The sequence below is a fragment of the Eschrichtius robustus genome, chromosome 6 (assembly GCF_028021215.1).
Source record: "Eschrichtius robustus isolate mEscRob2 chromosome 6, mEscRob2.pri, whole genome shotgun sequence".
Lineage (NCBI taxonomy): Eukaryota > Metazoa > Chordata > Mammalia > Artiodactyla > Eschrichtiidae > Eschrichtius > Eschrichtius robustus.
Window position 1 is genome coordinate 30,946,244 of NC_090829.1, and position 20,246 is coordinate 30,966,489.

General features: G+C 40.5%; 1 protein-coding gene and 1 pseudogene across 3 annotated transcripts; both read right to left on the minus strand.

The window, feature by feature from the left end:
• Positions 1-1,162: 1,162 nt before the first annotated feature.
• PFN2 (profilin 2) lies at positions 1,163-8,037 on the minus strand. 3 transcript variants are annotated; one of them, XM_068546093.1, is made up of 4 exons: positions 7,573-8,037; positions 5,204-5,396; positions 2,431-2,522; positions 1,163-1,628 (listed from the first exon to the last, which is right to left on the minus strand). In XM_068546093.1, exons 1-4 carry the CDS (start codon positions 7,702-7,704, stop codon positions 1,452-1,454), a joined length of 594 nt encoding a protein of 197 aa, XP_068402194.1. In that variant the 5' UTR covers positions 7,705-8,037; the 3' UTR covers positions 1,163-1,451. The 3 variants fall into 3 exon arrangements, with proteins under 3 accessions (XP_068402194.1, XP_068402191.1, XP_068402193.1); XM_068546090.1 differs by having other exon boundaries at positions 1,163-2,522; positions 7,573-7,792; XM_068546092.1 differs by lacking the exons at positions 1,163-1,628; positions 2,431-2,522 and adding an exon at positions 2,532-2,845 and having other exon boundaries at positions 7,573-8,034.
• A 4,037-nt stretch (positions 8,038-12,074) lies between these two features.
• Positions 12,075-13,013, minus strand: LOC137765844 (anaphase-promoting complex subunit 7-like; annotated as a pseudogene).
• Positions 13,014-20,246: the final 7,233 nt, after the last annotated feature.

Below are 20,246 nucleotides of genomic sequence, written 5' to 3' on the forward strand. Positions count from 1 at the left end.
GGTTTCACAAGTCTGGTTACTGCTTTCTAATTAGTTACCCTAACAGTTCTTTACAACTAAAGTATAAATATATATATATATATTACCATAAAATCATGAATCATCACAACCCAACCACCAGATTTTCATTTGACCCACCTCCTGTTCCTAGCAAGGATCCTAACAGGTCAAGAAGTTTTACTGTTGTTTTACAATTCTAAGGTATGCCCAGCTATCAAAGTAGCCCCAAATCCATATCCTCCATATCTTTACATCCCTGTATGGACAATCAAATTCAGAATTGACAACGTCAAAGAAAAAAAATTTAATTAGGCACCGTATATTTTAAGTAAGGTAACTCCCATTCCCTAAACCCACCCTTTCTCAAAGGGGTCGCATACAGTTCACTTAAAATGAATCAAGACCGACCTACTGTTTCTAAAGGGACTTCTGGAATCGTCATCTCCAGGGTAGAAATCCAGAGCCCAGAATCTGCATTATAACCAGCTCCCCAGTTTTGCTTAGACCCACCAACTTTTGAACTTGGAGCTTCCGCTTGACAGTTCGTGATAATCATTTATCTGAATAGTATTAAACATATTTACTAAACTTCAGTACATCTCAGGGACCTTATGACATCTGGGATTAAACTATTACCTAGTCATAGTTAACATGTCACTCCAAAGCCAGAAACTGCAAGACATCCCAATTATCTTTTATGCTTTCTAAGGAACGTCTTCCCTTATGTGAGAGTCCCAGCTGGCTGACTTCAGCCTGCCAACATAGCCTCCAAATTGAAAGAAGTCATATGACAGTTCAACACAGAAGAATCCACAATGCAGAAACCCTTCTTGGTATTGGGCCCCTTACTGCTCATTAGATTTCACATCAAGAGACCAGCAACAAGACAAAAATATTTAATTTCTACTAGTGGATAAGTCAATTTTTGCCTCATAAGCCTGAAAATGAGCCTGAAATGACTACAAGCCATTTTTAATAGAGCAAAGCCTATTGAAAATAAATTCCCAGGCACTCATTTTATGATAAATACTAAAGGAAATGGAGTAGGCCATCAGCTGAATTTTTTTTTTAATTTTATGCTTGTAGCAGAGTATATTCCCATTGTATCAAAAATCAACTGTAACAGTAAGTAACAATTTATATAAACAACAGGAGTCTAGTATATTTGGTTGGAATAAATTTATTTCATCTGTCTGTAAACAAGGTGTTTAATAGTTATGGCATTTTTTTAAATGCATATTAAATCAGATGAGTTAGACTGTATCCCAGATGTAACAAAGTGCAGGGAAAGAAATGGACAAATCAGCAACAAGATTTGTTTTTAAATCTGTACATTATCCACAAGGCCCAAACAATAGAAGCAAATACTAGAATGTCCCTAAAGTAGTGCCACTCGAAAGAAACCTTTAAGAGGTCGGTTAAAATCCATCTCACAATAGCAACAGTTCATTTTAACAATTGTATGGCACAGAATACATATGAAAAAAATTCATCACAAGACAGCCAAGTCCACAATAATGCAACTTCATATAAAAACTCAAGCTGCAAATAAAAATTGGTCCTATGAAGAACAAACTGGACACACTCCAGATGGTTATGTTGGGATACCAAATGTCCATAATGGCAGCCTTTTACAATTTTACTAAAGAGTAGAGCTGGTATGCAAAGAAAAAGAGGAACAAAAATGTGAGCTATTGCACTGATGGAATGTCCCTGGGGATTCAATCAGTATGGTTACTATAAGGTCATGGGAGGAAGTGCCTTTGCTCTTGTTTTGCAGTTGCACTTGTCATATGTCCTGTAGACACTATGAAAAAAGATTTGTCTTTACTCAAGTGCAACAGCAATACTAAAAGCAAACTACTGCAGCTCTCAATAGCTCATCTACAAAAGGAATATTAATTGGTTAAATAAACCAGGCACTGCATAAAAGAAGATGGAAGCAAACCAAATACCTATGTGCGAAGGGAGGGGGTGGGAAAAGAGGAATGAAGGAAAGACGCATGCACTTTTTCCTCCCAACCATGCGCTACAAAAGGAAGACTAAATGAGCTAAGTAAATGTTCAAAGTGCTGAAAGACACTGATCAATTAGAGATTGTACAACCGGCATCTTGCTTAATATTAACTTATTTTAGTAATCAATATCCCATTAATTGCTAAGACAAAGTGATGCCCAACTTGGCATGCCCCCTCCCCCCAAATTTCAAGGTATCATGCAAATCATTACTGTGCTGCAATTATGTTGCCAGATAAGGTTGGTTACATACAGTGGTTAACATACAAATGATCCATTGGGCAAACAGGAATCGTGACATTAGAAAATAGGTAAAGAAAAATTAGCTACCATCTATAGTCTGGTAGCACTGTGACCGTAATCGGGGTGGTGATGAAGACAGTTGCTAGGTAGATGGGGAGAGGCTGCTTACACATCAGACCTCCTCAGGTATAAAGCGAGTTCATATGCTTTCTTGTTAAGTGTGCCTCCGTGGACACCTTCCTTTCCCATGACTATAACCAATGCTGGAGTACACAAGGAAACAAAACAAAAGTGAACAGAATTATTTAAGGGGGGTGAGGGCAGAAAGAAAGACACCTTTCCCCACCAACAGAGGGATACAAAGGAGACACAGGTTCATACCCCATCACCCTGCATTGCTAATAAAATTTCCAGAATTAAGACTCAAGCTTACAGCTAGGAAAGTTTAAGAGCAATTTTTCCCTAATACTTAACAGTCTGCCTAGCAGCTAGAACCCAGAGTCTCTCAAGTATTTTGCCATTGAGTATGCCTTCTTATTCAATCCGCCTCCATGGACCCCTTCTTTTCCCATTACAAAGACCAAGACTGAAAGAGAAAGAAGAAAAGTGTTTCAAAAGAAGTGTTAATCAAGAGAGTCCCATAAGTTTTAGCAGACAGAACCCCATTAGTAAGTTAACATTAAGTTAGTTTTCCATGAACAACGAAGCACTGAAGTCAGCCAGGTCTCCAAAAAGGAGGACTTTCAAACTAGTAATGTGCTGAAAACATTTTGACTGTTAACTGTATCTTAGAAGTCCAATCAGTGCAGCTGCAATGCTCTATAAAAATATCTTTACATGAGCTAGGCAAAAAGAAGTGTGATCATTTATCTTTTTTAATTTTTATTTTATACTGGAGTATAGATGACTTACAGTGTTGTTTTAGTTTCAGGTGTACAGCAAATGATTCAGTTATACATATACCTACACCTGTTCTTTTGCAGATTCTTTTCCCTTTTAGGTTATTATACTGAGTAGAGTTCCCTGTGCTATACAGTAAGTCCTTGTTGATTATTTATTTTCTATATAGTAGTGTGTATCTCTCAATCCCAAACTCCTAATTTATCCCTGCCCCCGCCACCTTTCCCCTTTGGTAACCATAAGTTTGTTTTCTAAGTCTGTGAGTCTGCTTGTTTTGTAAATAAGTCCTTTATATATTTTTTAGATTCCACATATAAGTGATATCATATATTTTTCTTTCTCTTACTCCATTTAGTATGATAATCTTTAGGTCCATCCATGTTGCTGCAAATGGCATTATTTCATTCCTTTTAATGGACATTTATCTTTTATATAGAGCAAAAAACTTCTGATTAGTCTGACAAATACATATTAAACTGGTCCCCAAAAAATAAACTTAAAAAAAAAATTAGGTAATTATTTACTTATAAAATTCTCCCCAAATTTAACTGCTTGATTAAGTACCAACTATTAAGTCTTACCAGTGGGGCTAACTGTATCTATTATTTCCAGAGGAAAACCAAGACCGAATTTTAAACAGCATTTTCAGTGCCATTCAGAAAAGGACAAATTAAAAGTACCAAAGGCCTGTGCTTACTATAGCCTCTCTGTGTTAGCTTTGTTTTTAATTGAGTCTAAAATCCTAAAATAGATTTACTATTTCCAACAACAGGTTCTTCTATGATGCAGTTCAAAGGTCTATTGTGAAAATATTAACATATGTACATATGTCAGATGTTATATTCACTGCCACTAGATGTCAGTATTGCTGTATGGTATGAAAACATTCTCATTTTTATGTCACATGGTTGATGCTTCTTTTTAATATATTTATCTGAGCTCAGGTAATGTTTTAGAGATTTGTCTACTATTTCACAGTCATCTAATTTTCCTATAGAGAAATACTCATAAGCATCAACTCACATCAGAACAAGAGTAACCTTTAGGACAGTCACAGGGAGTTGGTAGGACCACTGCAGTAAATTACGGCTCAGAGTAGCTTCAAGTTTCTTCCTATGGTAGATGTGGTCTCAAAATTAGATGTGCCAAGTCTGCTTTTTGAGGCTACACAAGCCCTCTTTATTTACAAAACATTTACACAGGTTAACACATTTAAATATATCTGTAAATCAACTAGATGTCATAATAAACCTCAGTTTTAAAAGTTTCTTTCAAAAAAGTAGTGAGATTTATTTAGTACAGTAAGAATTTCTGCAGTGTTGACAATAGTCAGAAAACACCAGAATTTCTGGACCAGTATATAAATGAAACAATTTCCTACTTTTCGAATAAATCAGACACACTTAGTCTTTGAAAATATTTTAGTAAGTGGAAAACTTCCTTCAAAACCCTCATTCTAATTATTTCTCTCTTCCCTAGCAATGTTTCTAATAGAAATATGAGCTAATATTAACTCCTCCTTTTTTATGCTGAATAGTGAATGACTAAAATGTAAGCAAGAAAGAAAAGAGATCCAAAGGTCAAAGACCCAAAGGGACTAAAGTAACCAATTTGAATGATTTAACAATCTGAATAACTAACAGTTGAAGAGACAAATTGATTTTTTTTAACTTTTTATTTTATATTGGAGTAGTATAATTGATTAACAATGTTGTGTTAGTTTCAGGTGTACAGCAAAGTGATTCAGCTATCCATATATTAAGAGGCAAATTTAGATGTTCAGTTTACTAAAGTTGAACCTGAAAAGATGATATGAATATTCTATTTGAGAATAAAGTCAGGATCTCAGAGGTTAGGCTGTGTATGCAGCTGCTGTAGAGGAAGTAAATCTTCAGCAGTGCCTCCTTCAGTGCTGGGCAGTTCACAAAAACCACCTTAAGAGCCTTTACGGACTCTTTTAACACTTTATTCAAAATGTTAAAGAGATTGCTTAATCACTTGTAACGTGGCATGCAACTTTCAACCAAAAGGGTGCCTTGCTTACCTCTCCCAGCTCTGCCGACGGCAACGTTGTATGTTGGCTCCCCACCTTGACTCTTTGTCCGGATGTCCATTGTGCAGTCACCATCCACGTATAGGCTATCTCTGATCACCGAGCACTTCTTTGCGCCAAGAGTCAAACCATTGGTAAAGAAACCTTCCCGGTCTTTTCCTACGATCATATCTATTTCTACTGGCTGTCCCCCCGCCACCGCCCCCCGCAGCCCCCAACCAAAAAAAAACAGAAAAGAAAAAGAGAGAAAAGAAAAAAGTTATAGTTAATTCCTTGCCTTGGTATATAACAGCAAAGACTGCCAAGTTTGTACTACCACTACAAGACATCCACGTTTCAACAATGTAAAATCAAGTTTCAGTCTTTTCTAAAAAATTACTTATATACTACATGGTGACATGTTTTATATCAGTCAGTTAATTAGATTTCACAGTTAAGAGTGTAGTCTGGTAACCAAGACCAGTCTACGCAAAGAATCTCTAGTTGCTAGTTGACACTAGATAAACTGCAAACTTAAGAGTTATTTATAAACTGTTTCAAGTCAGGTGGTACCTGAAGTACTTACATAATGGTAAAGATTCACCTAAAAACTTTCAACAAAAGCTTATCTATCATAATCAGTCACGTTACAGTCATGTGGCATCAAATTTAAAGTTGTTTGAAAGTCTCCTACATAACGCCCATGCTTGGCAGACCTGTTCACTTCTACTCACTTCAAACAGCTTGAAATATCCCCCATAGTATTAGTATGAACTTCAAGCCCTAGACTTCAGCGCGTCCCCAAATTCATATTTCCCTCCTCTCTATTATTCTAGCCGCTTACTCCTTTTTCTCTGCAACTTCCCTTCCCCTACCACCTCAGTAATCAGTTTTCTTTCTGGGCAAACGCAAAGAGGATTCTGTCCGCAGCACTGCAGTCGGCAACGGTAAAAGAACAGAGAAAATGGAGGGAGACTGGGAAAGAAACTGAGGTAGCGACCAGAACCGGAAAGGAGAAAACGTGCATTCTAACATTCCATGAATAAGAAGGCGTCGCCCCCATCAGAACTGCAGAGTCATAGCAGGCCCCAGCCATTTCCAAGCACACTCCTGCAATCTTCCCGGCCAGACAGCGGGAACTCACACACAAAGACAAGAGGACCGCAGAAAAAAAGTTGATCACCAGATGCCAATTCTCTGTAAGAACTGTAGTCCACTGCGGTAACAGGAAACCTGAAAGTACTTGTATCAAGAACTGAGTTCTACACCGCTAGATCTTAAACCATGTTAAGCAGTACAAGAATAATTAGTAGCACCCATAATAGGAGGCCTGGATTTGGGCGTCTGATAGGAAGGGGGCGTGAAGCTTAAGAAATTAAGAGAATGGTCCTGTATTTGATATAATCGTCACAATTTTAGAAAGAGCCTTGTGCAGAAAGAGGCAAAACAATAAAGCAGCACTGGAGGCTTAGTGACAATTATCCCCCAGACATGCGGCAACCGAGCCAAACCACCAAGTCACAGAAAAATCAGGCAGCGTGAAGCATAAATCTGCATTAGTGCCTTTACTACCACCACTAAAGAGGGAGGGACTTGGAGAACTGAAGTGTCCCCTTGGTCTTCGCAGATTACTGAAAGCCCCTTCAAGCACCCCTTTTTTAGAGCTATGTTGCGTAACTGGGGATAACGGCGTATCGATGAATCTCCATAGGAGGAAGAGAGAAATCAATGGCAGTTCGCCATCTTGGAGAATTAAAAAAAAAAAAAAATCCTATGGAGCCTGAGCTGTAGTCGAGATTCACGAATCCACCTACGTTGTCGGTGTACATTTCTCGCAAGCCTCGGAGGCCTGGACACCGGCAAACCTCCGGCAAGTGGCCGCGAGGATCCCGGGGGCCGGGCAGCCGCCGCCTCTCACAGCCCGCGGCGCGGGCGGCGCGCTGTCCCCGGAGCGAGGGGCGGCCCGGCCGCCGGAGGACCCCCGCCCGGGCCCAGCGCGCCCCGGCCCGGCCCCTCCGGTCCCCGCTTCCACCCCGGGACGTACAAAGCGAGCCTCGGGGCTTCCAGGGGACCCAGGAGGACCGAACAAGGGGAAAAGGCCCCCCACCTCCGAGCCGGCGCGTACCCCCTCCCCCAGCCTCACCCGGACAGGCACTGGGAACGCCGGGGAGCCGGGCCGCCGCCCCCGCCAGTCAGCGCAGCCCCGCCGAGGGGGCGTCCCCGGGCCTCCGGCTCTCCGCCCGCCCGGCAGCCGCATCCTCGGCGCCGGCCGCCCCGCACACCTGCCGGCGCGGCCCTCCCGGTGGCCCGGCTCCGCGCGGCGGCGCCCCCACGGCCGGCCCCGCTCGGGTCCGCGTCCCCAGGCCACCGCCGGTCCTCACCGTAATGCTCTGGAAGACGCCCCCGGCTGTGGCTGCCCAGACGTATTTGGCGTCGCAGTAGCCGACAATGGCGGCCTCCTGGCAGCAGCCATCGCACATCAGGTTATCCACGTAGCTCTGCCAACCGGCCATCTTCGAGCCCTTCGCACTGCAGCGGGGACGGCGAGAAGCAGCAGGCGCAGCGGCGGCGGCGGTCGCGGGCGGCGGCGGCGGCGGCGCGGGGGGAGGCGGGGCGGGGGCGGGGAGGAGGCGGCTCTGCGCAGGCACCGACCGCCCCCTTCCCCGAGGAGCTGCGGAGGGAGGACGTGGGGACGGCGGTGAGGGACGAGCTGCGGAGCGCGCCCGGACTGGCCGCCCTTCCGCCCGCAACCGCGGGACTGACTAACCAGCAGCGGGAGGCTGCGGAGCTGCTCTGCCAGCGACTGCAGCGGCGACTGCTCCTTACCGCGCTTCCCTCAGCTCTCCGCCGTTTCCGCGGGGTGTGCGCGAGCGCGTGCGTGCGATCCTTCCGCGGCGCGCCGGGTCGGAGGGTCCCGGCGAGGGAGGGGGAGACTGAGCGGTACGGACGCGGAGGGATACCGTCCGGGGCAATCACGGCCGCCACGTGCGGGAAGCGAGACCCGGGAGCGGCGGGGTCGTTGGGGGTGGCTGAGTTTCGGACCCGGGGCCTGCAGAGAGGGCGTCTCCCTCGTCGCACTCAGCACCCCAGGGACGGCCTTGTGGGAAGCCTCGGAGTCCCTGCGTCCGGGTTGTGAAACGCGTGTGTTCTGCGTCCGGTGGCTCGGAATGCGGGATCTTGCGCCTAGGTGTCGGATTGCAGAGTTGCCCTGGTGACGGGGATGCGGAGCGTTTACTCCTCTTTGTGGTGGGGGCGGGCTGGTAGCAGGGTCGTCCACTCTCATCTTAAGCGTCCCCAGTGGGACCCTCTGCCCTGGACCCCTCTGCCTCTTGGCCATAAAGGCTACCGAGCGGGCGCACTCCGGCAACCTGAAATCAGAGCTGGCGTTCGTGGCTTTCAGGAACATTTCTGAGCTTTGCCGATCTTTCATTATTGTTTCATTTGGGTACCACGGGCCTCTCATTGTGTGGATTCATTGACAGGAAGAACCCCTCTTCCCCTTCCTTAAGGTTGCTTACGTGTGGCTAAATTGCTCGTAAATTGCGAACAAAACAGATAGCAACCTATGTAAAACTATTGGTTGCTAACTGGGAAAGTTACTGGTGGGTCGAAGAAGTCGCTGAATGTATAAAGAATTTGAAAATCTAGGGGTTCACTGTATGATCATGGTAATATTTCTGCTCTCGAAGGGTAAAATAATTTCAGGACCCAGATCTCAGAATGGCTTGTATTTACAAGGTAAACCATGGGCAGAGTCCCTGTGAATCTTGAGTGTTCTTTAGTAACCTCTGGGCGTTATGACTAGACCGGGAATTAGGAGACGTCCAAGACTTTCAAGTGAACAAAACGATCTGTCAATCAAGGGAAGAGAGCGTCTCAAAACGTTGAAAAGTTGATTTTCAGGTTTAAAGTTACTGTGTAAGGTCACAATTTGTGACAGGAGGATTACACAGAAGTAGCTCAGGAAAGAAAAAAACGTTGCTAAGCAATCTAATTGGTTCTGAAGTTTTCTGTTTTTTCTGCAGTTTGCTTTGAAATGTACAACTCCTGCAGGCAAGGGAGGAAAAGCACAGTAAGAGAAACTCCAAGTCCGGCTCCTATCAGATTGAGACAATGTATTCTCTCATGTTCTGATGATACAGAAAACCTGTGTGGTATAAAATGTGACAAAACTTGTTTCATTTTTGCAAGTGTGCCTCCCACCTGGTTTAGTCACACTTACTGGTTCTTGTTTACTACTCTGCTTTTTTGTGGTAGTTGTTGATGGTTTTAATCCTTCATTCTTACCAGTTTATCAACTTAAAAGTTAATGATACGATGTGCTGATAGCACGAAGTGTCATTGTAGGAATTCATCAAGCTGTACACTTCTTGATTTGTGCTGTTTGTACACGTTATAATTCAATAAACAGTAAAAAAGAAAAATAATGATAGTTTGAAATTGACTTATTAATCTACTCTGAAGTTTTTAAGATTCAATTTTTACACTATTATCTTCAATAGCAAAGAGATGCAAATAATGCATTCCATTCTTATTCTTTTATTGTTGTCTTCAAACAGCAAAAGGATTACATTAACTGAATATTCTGGATATTCAAATCTCAGAAGATTCTAAAGCACGTTGATTGGGTAAAACATAAGAATTTAGAATTCCTATCACTATTTTTAAAATATCTTTCAAAATATAACGATATTTTTAAATTACTGTTATACTTTTCCAACATCGTGTTCTTTCTTTCCCAGAATTGCACAGTAAAATTTAATCAACTATGAAAAAAAAATCTGTATAATAGACTAACTAGGTTTTACCGTTTAGATTTTGAGATGATACATTCAAAGAGAGTCTATTTACTGGCTCTTTTCAGTACTGTAATAAAAAAAAAAAAATCCTGTGCCTGTTTTCTTTAGAACCAGACTCAGAGCATGCTGCCTTATTTTCTATTTGTCTACAGTGATCTGTTCCTATTTCCTGTAACTATTGCTTACCACAAAGCGTTTCAAAAGGCGTATGTAGAAGTAGAACACTGAGTTTTAGGAACTGGAAAGTTAAGTCTAAGAGAGTATCAATATGAGAAAAAATACCAATTTGTATCTTTCTCTCCTTTTTTTCAGAGTAACTGATCCCCTACAGTGATAATAGTGATGTCTGGGCAGAAGCAGAGAAAAATCAAAGCTCTGTTGTTGATACAGATATCCAGATGTAGCTAATAACAATCAGTGGTAGCATATTTAAATGTGGAATGCGTTATTATGCATTCTTTGCAAAATCTTTTATTCTTATTTAGGAAAACAGTAACTGTGGTAAATTAGATTCTTTAATGTATCAGTCAAGGATTACCTGAGCAATTTAAGTCCATGTGTAAATCATTTGACATTCTAGCAAAATACAAAGAAACAAGAAGTTGTAATTAAGATGTACTCAACCTTATAAACATTGGGGTAAGAACTAAAACTATATCATTAGCCCCAAAATAGTAAAACCCTAATTAACTAAGCCCACCTCAAGTCCTCAATTAACTAAAATTTTGACTTCCACACTTCATTTTTTTTTTTTTTTTAAACAAAGGTGTTTTAATCATAAAAGCAATTGTCACAACAATCAAGAAAGTTTAGAAAACGGAGCAAAATCACACTTAATGCCACAAGCAATAAACATGTTATCTTTTAAATGTATTTACTCATTGTTTTGTGATTTTCACAGTAAAGAACAAGGAGTACCTACAATTCTGGATTTGTCAATTTTACCCTGAAACTATGAATTTTTTATTTTTATAGCTTAAGGTTATTTAAGTTAAACAAGTTAAAATTGTCATATTTTTCTTTCTGATAAATTTAACTTTTAAGTAGTGGCCCTCTGTATCACTAGTACTGTTTTTTGTTGTTGTTGTTGTTTTTGTGTGTGTGTGTGTGTCTTAAAATCTATTTTGTCAAATATTAAGGTAGTTATCCCAGCTCTCTTTTTATTGATATCTATCTGATATATCTTTCCCGTCTCCCTCCCCTTCCCCCTCCCTTTCTCCTCCTCCTCCTTCCCCTCCCCTCCTCCTTCCACTCCCCTCCTCCTCCTCCTTCCCCCCTCCTCCCTTCTCTTCCATCTCTCTCTGTCTCTCTCTCACTCTCACTTTCCCTGTCCTTAAATTTTACATGTCTCTTAACTTAGCTGGATTTTGGCTTTCTGTCTAAAATGCAGTCTATCCTTTAATTTTTTTTTTTTTTTTTTTTTTTTACTGTACAAAAAACAGTTTTATTAATTACCCCAACTGCATCTCTGTTCATGCTCTAGGTCACACTTGTTTCTCAGATTCGACCCAGGCTCACAGGCAAGTTACCAGATTAGCAAACAGGAGAACTGTTCTGCAAAACAGCGACTGTCAGCTTAAGGCATTACTAACATTGCAGAAGGAAGCAAGGTTACTAGGGAAGTGTGGACAACCCAGGATAATAATTTCTGGGACAGGAAACCCTCTGAAAGGGCCAGTCCATGCTGCTGCTGGGAGATGACACTCTTGCTCTGGGGAACAGGTCGCTCCTTTAAACCCATCCACGACATCACAGACAAAACACTGTCTATTCCTCAAGCTTGCAAGTTAGTTCTATAAAAAGCACTCTGGCCCAGAAGCCCCGACACGTCCACGGGCCTCTCAGAGCGCTCACTGTGTCCTCCCTGGCTGGAGCAGAGGAGGATGGAGATATATGGAAGGTTGGTCAGGTTCAGTTTTTTAAAATGAAGTCACTACTAGAAATATGCAGCAAGGGGCAGAGACCCCTGCTGCAGTCACATGCTGAATCATCGTCCTCCCAGAGAGGGGCCCCTACAGGTTCCTTCCGTCCATGGAAGTGCTCAGAGCAGGGCAGGCCAGGGTGGCCACGGAGCTATGCCTGCCTCACTGCATGCCGAAGCACTGCTCCGGGCCAGCCCATGGGGCCACCTCGCTGTTGCTGCCCTCCAGGTCCCCTTCTGCCCCACTCCCTTCCATGTCGTCCACGTCTTCTTCCTGAGTGGCATCCGTGGGACTCTTCTCCTTCTCCATCTTCTGCATCCCCTCTAGAGACTTCTGGTCATTGGAGTCCAAACTAGGGGACAAAAAAACAAAGGAAAGGCCTGAATCTCTGCCTTGCTTCTTCCTGGCTAATGCCTCATCTCCCTGGCACAGCAGTGAAATGACCACCCAGTCACAGAGAAACTGCTAATGCCTGGCCTCTCCAAACAACTCCAGTTCCATAGGCAGGATCGAGGGAGTCCACCACTTAGTGCTGTACTATACTGGTCCATTGCTTCCTGATACTCACTGACAGCTACAAGGAGATCTAGGATCTCCCTGTGAGGCAGGACACAGTCACTCTGATTAGCTAGCTGTTCCGCAGCAAAGCAATTCCATCTTCATATTTCTGTTCTCTGGTAAGTAGCTCTGCTTTTTTCACCACAGCCTTAATGTAGTTCGGCCTTTGGGTCAGGGCTTTATCTAATAAAGTTTTGCTTTCTCCTGTGTCACTGGGTCTTCGAGACAAATGGTGGCTAAGAGGGTAAGGGTCTGTGCGTTTGCTCCTAGAGTTTTGTAAACATAGTTAGCCATTGCCGTTGCTTCACGAATACTGTTGGAGGCTAAGTAACATTCGATGAGACCTTCATAACAATCTAAGCGACAAGGTGCAAGATGTATAGCCTCCCGAAAGTGGATTATCGCTTCTTAGACTCTGCCCATGTTTCTAAGTGCTGCTCCCTTAAGTAGCAAAGCTTGAACACTATTACTGTTCAGCTGGATGGCCTTGGCTCCTAAATAGAGGGGTCGGGAGTAGCGTTTATCCTTTAATTTTTTATTCATGTGGAACTTGTATGTTCAATTTCTATTCTTTTAGTGTTACCCTGGAAATTTTACCATGCATATTTAATAGAACAAAGCTTTAAATTAAATAATATCTTAAACCCTCCAACCAGACAATCCAAGAACCTTAGAACACTTTAAGTCTGGTCACGCCTCTCCAGACTTTTTACACAGGTATTTATATACATGTATTTATATGTTTCCTGTTTTATTTACTTACCATTCCTTCTCATATCTCAGACCATTACTTTATGATCCTTTTCTTCTTCCTAAAGTAAATATTTAGAAGTTCTTTTAGTGGAGGTCTCTTGATGGTAAACTCTCTTTTTGTTCATCTGACAATGTCCTTGTATCACTTTCATTCTTAAAAAAAAAAAAAATAGGTTGGATCTACAATGCATGACTGACACCTTGACGATGGTATTATTTCATTCATTCTGGTGTTCATCATTGCTGCTGTACTTTATGATCTGTTCTTGTTCTCTACTTTTGGAATCTTTTTGTCTTTGCTGTTCCACAGTTCCACTATGATGTATCTATACCTGGGTTTCTTTTCTTCTACTTGGAAAAATAGATTTATATCTATGATCACTACTGGAAAATTCTCAGTCATCACCTCCTCAATTATTCCTTTTCCTCAGTTCGCTCTACTCTGTTCTTTTAGGGTTCAAATAAATGTTTCCTTTTCCTCTTCTGTTCTCCATATCTCTTAGCTTGTTTTATATTTTCCATCTTCTTACCTCTCTGTGCTGCATTTTGGGAAATTTCTTCAGCCACATGTTCCAGTTCATTCTTTGACTATGTTTCATCTGTTGGTAAACCCCTACATTGAGTTTTATTAATTCCTAAAAAATCTATTTTTTATTTTTAGAAATTCCATTTTATTGTTACATAGATCTTTTTCATTGTTCCTGATAGTCTCATTGTTTGCCCAACTTTGTGGTTCCATACTATATTTCTTTAAACATTTCTTACCTAGTTATTCTATACTCTGTATATGACAATCCCAATATCTAAATAAGTTGTGTTTTTTTTCTCTCACGCATGGTGTCTTGCCTCCTTGTGTACTTGGTGATCTTAGATTATGAATTTATATTTCCTTGATCTTAAGTAAGTGGGAATTCAAATGGCTTAAATTGAGGACACTTCCTTTCAAAGATGATTTTCATCTGCTGCTGCTGCATGTCTAGGAGTGCCAGCAACCTGGGGCCACTTTAAACCTCTCTATGGTGTCCCCTAAAGCAGGTGTTCCCTAAATCAGCGGTCCCCAACCTTTTTGGCATTAGGGACGGGTTTCGTGGAAGACAATTTTTCCACAGACGGGGGTGGGGGGGATGTTCAGGCGGTAATGCGAGAGATGGGGAGCGGCAGATGAAGCTTTGCTCACTCACCCTCCTCTCACCTCCTGCTGTGCGGCCCAGTTCCTAACGGGCTGTGGACCAGTACCCGTCTGTGGCCCAGGTGTTGGGGACACCTGCCCTAAATGCAGGAGTATCAGATTTACCTCCTCACACAGAACTGCTATTGGCATTTGCACTCAGACCAACTCCATCTCTCCAGCATGCATAAAGAACCCTGCTCTAATATCTGCTCAGGACTTATTTCTCTTTATTTGGTAGGAAGAAGGGTCTTTGAAGATTCTTCTAATTTCTGAGAGCCAAACGAAACATCCAAAACTGTTTTTGATTCAGATCTAGTTTTGTAGCAGGATGATTCCTTCACTGTATCTAGTCCACTGTGATGAGAAGCAAAAGTCGTACCCACAATTTTGCATCTTCTGTGTTTCATTCAATAACTATAAATTGAACATAGGTTTCTGGGTTGGGTACTGGTTGGTGCTATTTACTGAGACAAGGAATTTGGAAAGATGAACAACACTAAGGAGGGAGATATTAAGCTTAGTTGACTTTTCTGTACTTGTGAGATGTCTAGTGAAAATGTTGCTTGGCAGTTAGATATAGAACTCTGTAGTTCAGAAGAGAGGTCTGGACTCAAGATAACATTTCAAAAATGAGTAAAGGAAGAGACATTCACCATGAAAACAGAATGAGTGGCCAGAGAAGTCAGGTGGGAAATCAGGAGCCAGTAAATCATAAATGCACAAGGAAGAGAGTTTCTCTAAATGGTAGGAATGGACAAGAGTAGCAAATAATGCTGAGAAGTCAAATAAGAGGAGGATTGAAAGGTGCTCAAATATCATATGAGACCACTTATATATGGAATCTAAAAAAAAAAAAAAGATACAAACGGACTTATTTACAAGACAAATAGACACAGACATAGAAAACAAACTTATGGTTACCAAAGGGGGAAGGGGGGAAGGATAAATTGGGAATTTGGGATTAACAGATACACACCATTATATATAAAATAGATAAACAAGGTCCTACTGTATAGCACAGGGAACTATATTCAATATCGTGTAATAACCTATAATGGAAAAGAATCTGGAAAAGAATAGATATATATATGTCTAACAGAATCACTTTGCTGTATACCTGAAAATATCACAACATGATAAATCAATTATACTTCAATTTTTTTAATGTAAAAAATAAAAGAAGTATGGGGTTGGCCAAAAAGTTCGTTTGGTTAATGAATAAAGTTAAAAGTACTTCGTGAAAATGAAAAATGTCTTATTTTTACTTAAAACCGAACAAACTTTTTGGCCAACCCAATACACTGTACTGTAATGATTCTCAACTTCATAAATTACATCCCAAAATCCATGGATGAAATAAATGCCTTAAAGTCTTAAAAAAAAAGTGCAGTTGGATAGAATTGGCCTTAGACAAAAGATGGGACTTCATTTTAACAGCAGTATATATAATTGTCGCTTTTTCACCTTTTTTACTGCAGTATAAGATATATACAGAAAAGAGTACCAATCATAAATATATACCATGAAGAATTTCACAAAGTGAACTCACCCGGTTAACCAACACCCAGATCAAGAAACAGGATGATATCAGGAGCCCAAGAGTTCTCTTCTTGCCCATGTTAAGTCAACTACTCTTCTCAGGGTTTTAACTACTTTTCTGACTTCTTAGAATTCATAGGATAATTTTGCCTATTTTTGAACTCTATATAAATTTCTCCTCACACAGTAGTTCCTTTTTTGTGATGCTTTCTGGCTTCTTTCCCTCAAATATTTGTGAGAGTCATACATATTTTTGCATGTAATTGTAGTTTGCTCATTCTCGTTGCTGTATAGAATTCCATTATGTGACTAAAGCAGAGTTTATTCCTTCCACTGGTGGTGCATATTTGGTGAGTTCCTAGGTTTTTGCCATTATGAATATAAACACTTCAGTGCATGTGTTTTGGTAAGCAGAGGTGAGCACATTCCTAGGAACGGGATTGCTCATAGGTTTAGGGTCAGTAGATAACTATGAAACAACCTTCTGAAGAGATTTTACCCAGGTGCTGGCAATGTATGAAAGTTTCAGTTACTCCACATTTTCACCAACATTTGGTATTATCTCTTTTTAATTTTAAACATTTTGCTGGGAATGTAATGGCAATTTATTGTGGCTTTAATTTGTATATCTCCAATGGCAAATCTTTATCGGTGAGCATCTTTTTCATGTTTGTTAGTCATTTGGACACTTTTTTGTGACAGTGCAGCAGTTCATCAAGTGGGTGTATCTTAAGTTGTCCTTTCTTTTTGAAAAATCAAGTAAGTTGAGAAATAATAAAAGAAAATTTAGTTGTGATTTGTGTGGCGGTAAGCCTTCAAAGGCATAGAAATATAAACATATTTTTAGAAAAATGTCTAGCAGCAAAATTTATAACTCAGTTAATCAAATAGGCTAGACATTACCAGTTGCAACTGTTTCTCCTTGCTAACAGAATCATAAATGCACTTGGAGGGGGGCGTGTAACAATTGAAGTTAAAATACTTCCAAAAGCTAGGGTGAGCATCTAGTCCTCCGGTGGCCAAAAGTTACTTCATGGCAAGCTACTTTCCCCCTGATATATCAAAAAAAAAAAAAAAAAAAAAAAAAAGACGGCCAGTGTAAGCTTTCTGCCTTTAACCTGTCCTCATCCCCCTTGTCCAGACTGTGATGATGCAGTGTTAAGATAGGGCAGCCATTTGTAACTATGCTGAGGATGGTAGAGCAGGAAGGGAGAAGGGACCTGCTTTCTCAAGTGCTTCACCAGCTTTGCACAGCCTACCCCAGACTCTTGTTACGTAAACTCCTTAGTTGGTTAAGCTAATACAATCAGCCCCTGTTAAGTGCAACCAAACCCTGTACTAACCAGAACATCCATTTTCCTACCCCACCTCAGGTCCCTAAGGTTTTTATCCAGTGTTGTTTTTCCATAATGAGTTAAGCACTTGAGGAAATGCTTTATAGTTATTGCATCCCTATTGTAACAACGACTGAATTGACCATATCATGGAAAATTGCTCTTCCAATTTTGTTGCAGTAATACATTAAATAGTGCCCTAGAGGCTTCAAGGATTTCATGTCCCTTCCTAAATGTCACACCAGCTGATAGAGAATTCCCTATGAGTTTTGACTCATTTTCTCTGATTTACCACATGCACAAAGAGGATTCTTGAATCATAGGTGAAACATTTCATTCCAAGAAAGTTGTGCTTGAAGTTGAGGGGTTTGTTGTAGAATTCCCAGGGGAAGGAAGAGGACACAGCCTGTAAAAGCGCTGGCCATCTCATTATCTGATATATGAGAGAAATGCAGCCACTCTAGCACAACACTCCCCAAAGAGATAACACATCTAATTTTTCTTGATCTCAGTCCCAGAAGGCAAGCAATGAAATTTAATTTAATTAAATAGTCTTCCAAAAAAGTTTTAAAAGGAAGCTTTAAATTTTTGTTGTTGTTTTTCTCTAATAAAGTTCAGATTTCACTTCTAGGGGAAATGTTTCTGGGTCTCCAAACATACCGAAGAGTAGAGAACTAAAAGTGTAAACTGAACAATGATGCATTGCATTTAAAAGTAACTTTTAAAGTGAATATTAAAATATGGAGGGGATAAATTAGGAGTTTGGGATTAACAAATACATACTACTGTATATAAACTAAACAACAAGGAGCTACTGTACAGCACAGGGAACTATTATTCAATATCTTGTAACAACCTATAATGGAACAGAATCTGAAAAAGATTATATACATATGTGAATATATATATATGAATCTGAAAGACTATATATATAAGTGTGTGCGTGTGTTTGTGTGTGTGTGTGTGTGTGTGTGTGTGTAACTGAATCACTTTGCTGTACACCTGAAACGAATACAATATTATAAATCAACGATACGTCACTAAAATTTTTTTTGAATTTTTGAATTTTATTTAATTAATTTTTTTATACAGCAGGTTCTTATTAGTCATCCATTTTATACACATCAGTGTATACAGGTCAATCCCAATCTCCCAATTCATCACACCACCACCACCACCCCCCTGCCGCTTTCCCCCCTTGGTGTCCATACGTTTGTTCTCTACATCTGTGTCTCTATTTCTGTCCTGCAAACCGGTTCATCTGTACGATTCCACATATATGCGTTAATATATGATATTTCTTTTTCTATTTCTGACTTACTTCACTCTGTATGACAGTCTCTAGGTTCATCCACGTCTCTACAAATGACCCAATTTCGTTCCTTTTTATGGCTGAGTAATATTCCATTGTATATATGTACCACATCTTCTTTATCCATTCATCTGTCGATGTGCATTTAGGTTGTTTCCATGACCTGGCTATTGTAAATAGTGCTGCAGTGAACATTGGGGTGCATGTGTCTTTTTGAATTATGGTTTTCTCTGGGTATATGCCCAGTAGTGAGATTGCTGGATCATATGGTAATTCTATTTTTAGTTTTTTAAGGAACCTACATATTGTTCTCCATAGTGGCTGTATCAATTTACATTCCCACCAACAGTGCAAGAGGGTTCCCTTTTCTCCACACCCACTCCAGCATTTGCTGTTTGTAGATTTTTTGATGATGCCCATTCTAACTGGTGTGAGGTGATACCTCATTGTAGTTTTGATTTGCATTTCTCTAATAATTAGTGATGTTGAGCAGCTTTTCATGTGCTTCTTGGCTATCTGTATGTCCTCTTTGGAGAAATGTCTATTTAGATCTTCTGCCCATTTTTGGATTGGGTTGTATGTTTTTTTAATATTGAGCTGCATGAGCTGTTTGTATATTTTGGAGATTAATCCTTTGTCCATTAATTCGTTTGCAAATACTTTTTCCCATTCTGAGGGTTGTCTTTTCGTCTTGTTTGTGGTTTCCTTTGCTGTGCAAAAGCTTTGAAGTTTCATTAGGTCCCATTTGTTTATTTTTGTTTTTATTTCCATTACTCTAGGAGGTGGATCAAAAAAGATCTTGCTGTGATTTATGTCAAAGAGTGTTCTTCCTATGTTTTCCTCGAGGAGTTTTATGGTATCCGGTCTTACATTTAGGTCTCGAATCCATTTTGACTTTATTTTTGTGTATGGTGTTAGTGAGAGTTCTAATTTCATTCTTTTACATGTAGCTGTCCAGTCTTCCCAGCACCACGTATTGAAGAGACTGTCTTTTCTCCATTGTATATCCTTGCTTCCTTTGTCATAGATGAGTTGACCATAGGTGCGTGGGTTTATCTCTGGGCTTTCTGTCCTGTTCCATTGATCTATATTTGTGTTTTTGTGCCAGTACCATATTGTCTTAATTACTGTAGCTTTGTAGTATAGTCTGAAGTCAGGGAATCTGATTCCTCCAGCTCCGTTTTTTTCTCTCAAGACTGCTTTGGCTATTCGAGGTCTTTTGTGTCTCCATACAAATTTTAAGATTTTTTGTTCTAGTTCGGTAAAAAATGCCATTGGTAATTTGATAGGGATTGCATTGAATCTGTAGATTGCTTTGGGTAGTATAGTCATTTTCACAATATTGATTCTTCCAATCCAAGAACATGGTATATCTCTCCATCTGTTGGTATCATCTTTAATTCCTTTCAACAGTGTCTTGTAGTTTTCTGCATACAGGTCTTTTGTCTCCTTAGGTAGGTTTATTCCTAGGTATTTTATTCTTTTTGTTGCAATGGTAAATGGGAGTGTTTTCTAAATTTCTCTTTCAGATTTTTCATCATTAGTGTATAGGAATGCAAGAGATTTCTGTGCATTAATTTTGTATCCTGCAACTTTACCAAATTCATTGATTAGCTCTAGTAGTTTTCTGGTGGCATCTTTAGGATTCTTTATGTATAGTATCATGT